This window comes from Hipposideros armiger, unplaced genomic scaffold, assembly GCF_001890085.2.
Source record: "Hipposideros armiger isolate ML-2016 unplaced genomic scaffold, ASM189008v1 scaffold_532, whole genome shotgun sequence".
In the NCBI taxonomy this organism is placed as follows: Eukaryota; Metazoa; Chordata; class Mammalia; order Chiroptera; family Hipposideridae; genus Hipposideros; species Hipposideros armiger.
The window spans coordinates 138705-139916 of NW_017731882.1; the positions used below are offsets into that span (position 1 = coordinate 138705).

The window sequence follows — 1212 nt, forward strand, 5'->3', positions numbered from 1 at the left end:
AATAGATAAGCATGATATCGGGGGTGGGAGGGCAATAGATGGGGGGAGGGGGGTTGTTACTTTGTGAGGGTGAAAAGGGTAACTATTGCATTGTTTTGTACACCTGAAACTAACAATAAAAAAAAAAATGAAAAGAAAAAAAAACGAAAAAAAAACCAAAACACTTTTTTCAGGTAAGGGGAGGAGTTCCTCTTAAATAGTATTCCAGCATTAACTTTAGAAATTGGGTACATGTCTCACTTATTCTTTTAGGGGCTTCCTATAGGTAACACTTATTTTTAAACCAATGAACTGTAAGATCATAACTTGTTCTTCGTATTCTTGCCTTTGATCTTTGTCTTCTTATATTTCCTCCCAGTTAATCTTATCCCAGAATTTTTCTGAGGTACTTTATTTAGCTATTCTTCCTTAAGTGAATTTTAAAATCAAAATAAAGATTTGCCATCCATCCATCCATCTTAGAATTCTAGTTCACTTTTTAATAAAAGTAGAACAGGGTACTCTCGTAAGAATATAATTAATGACTGTTTGCTTTTTAGTAGACCATTGTCTAATTTAGCTTTTTAAAAACAAAAAGTTAAAGAGCCAAGAGACCAGTATGCAAATAGGTAGAATGACAACCCTTGGGTGTCCTGTCTGCTGCCAGGGTAATTAAATAGTGTGTGTGCTGTAACACAAATGTCTGCTGAAGTAACCACTCTCTCTTTTCCCCAGTCCGCCAAGCCACAGCATTGTGGTGAATGGAAAAGAATGTATCAACTTTGCCTCATTTAATTTTCTTGGATTGTTGGATAACCGTAGGGTCAAGGTAAGTAGCACCTCTGCTGACGTGGACCAACTGAAGACACTGGACGTAAAATCAAAGATGATGCAGAACACCAGACGGAGCTCTCTAAGGGTCTGCCAGTACTCTTTTCTGGAAGAGCTGTGACCTGGATTTCCACAGAGGGTAGCAGGACTGTCTGACAACCCAGACCTGGATAGTCAGAGATGTGCCTAGGACAGGGGTCAGCAAACCAAGCCACATGCGGCTCTTTGGGTATGTTCCATCTCAAAAGTTTGCCGACCCCTGGAAGAGCCAATGCTGTCCCTCACAATTAAAAATTATTCGAGAGCCATAAATATGTTTTTACATAATCACCATTATGTGAATAATATCCTTTAAAAATTTTATAAATGAAACTATGATAGTTTTATTTTCATTTTCAATTT

General features: G+C 37.7%; 1 protein-coding gene across 3 annotated transcripts in view; it reads left to right on the plus strand.

Annotated features, from left to right (window-relative positions):
• Positions 1 to 1212, plus strand: part of SPTLC1 (serine palmitoyltransferase long chain base subunit 1) — a 68240-nt gene that overhangs the window by 13101 nt on the left and 53927 nt on the right. For all 3 annotated transcript variants that reach the window (XM_019668699.1, XM_019668700.1, XM_019668702.1), the window contains exon 4: positions 715 to 808. In XM_019668699.1, coding sequence (XP_019524244.1) covers positions 715 to 808 — 94 coding nt within the window. The remainder of the gene's footprint in view (positions 1 to 714; positions 809 to 1212) is intronic.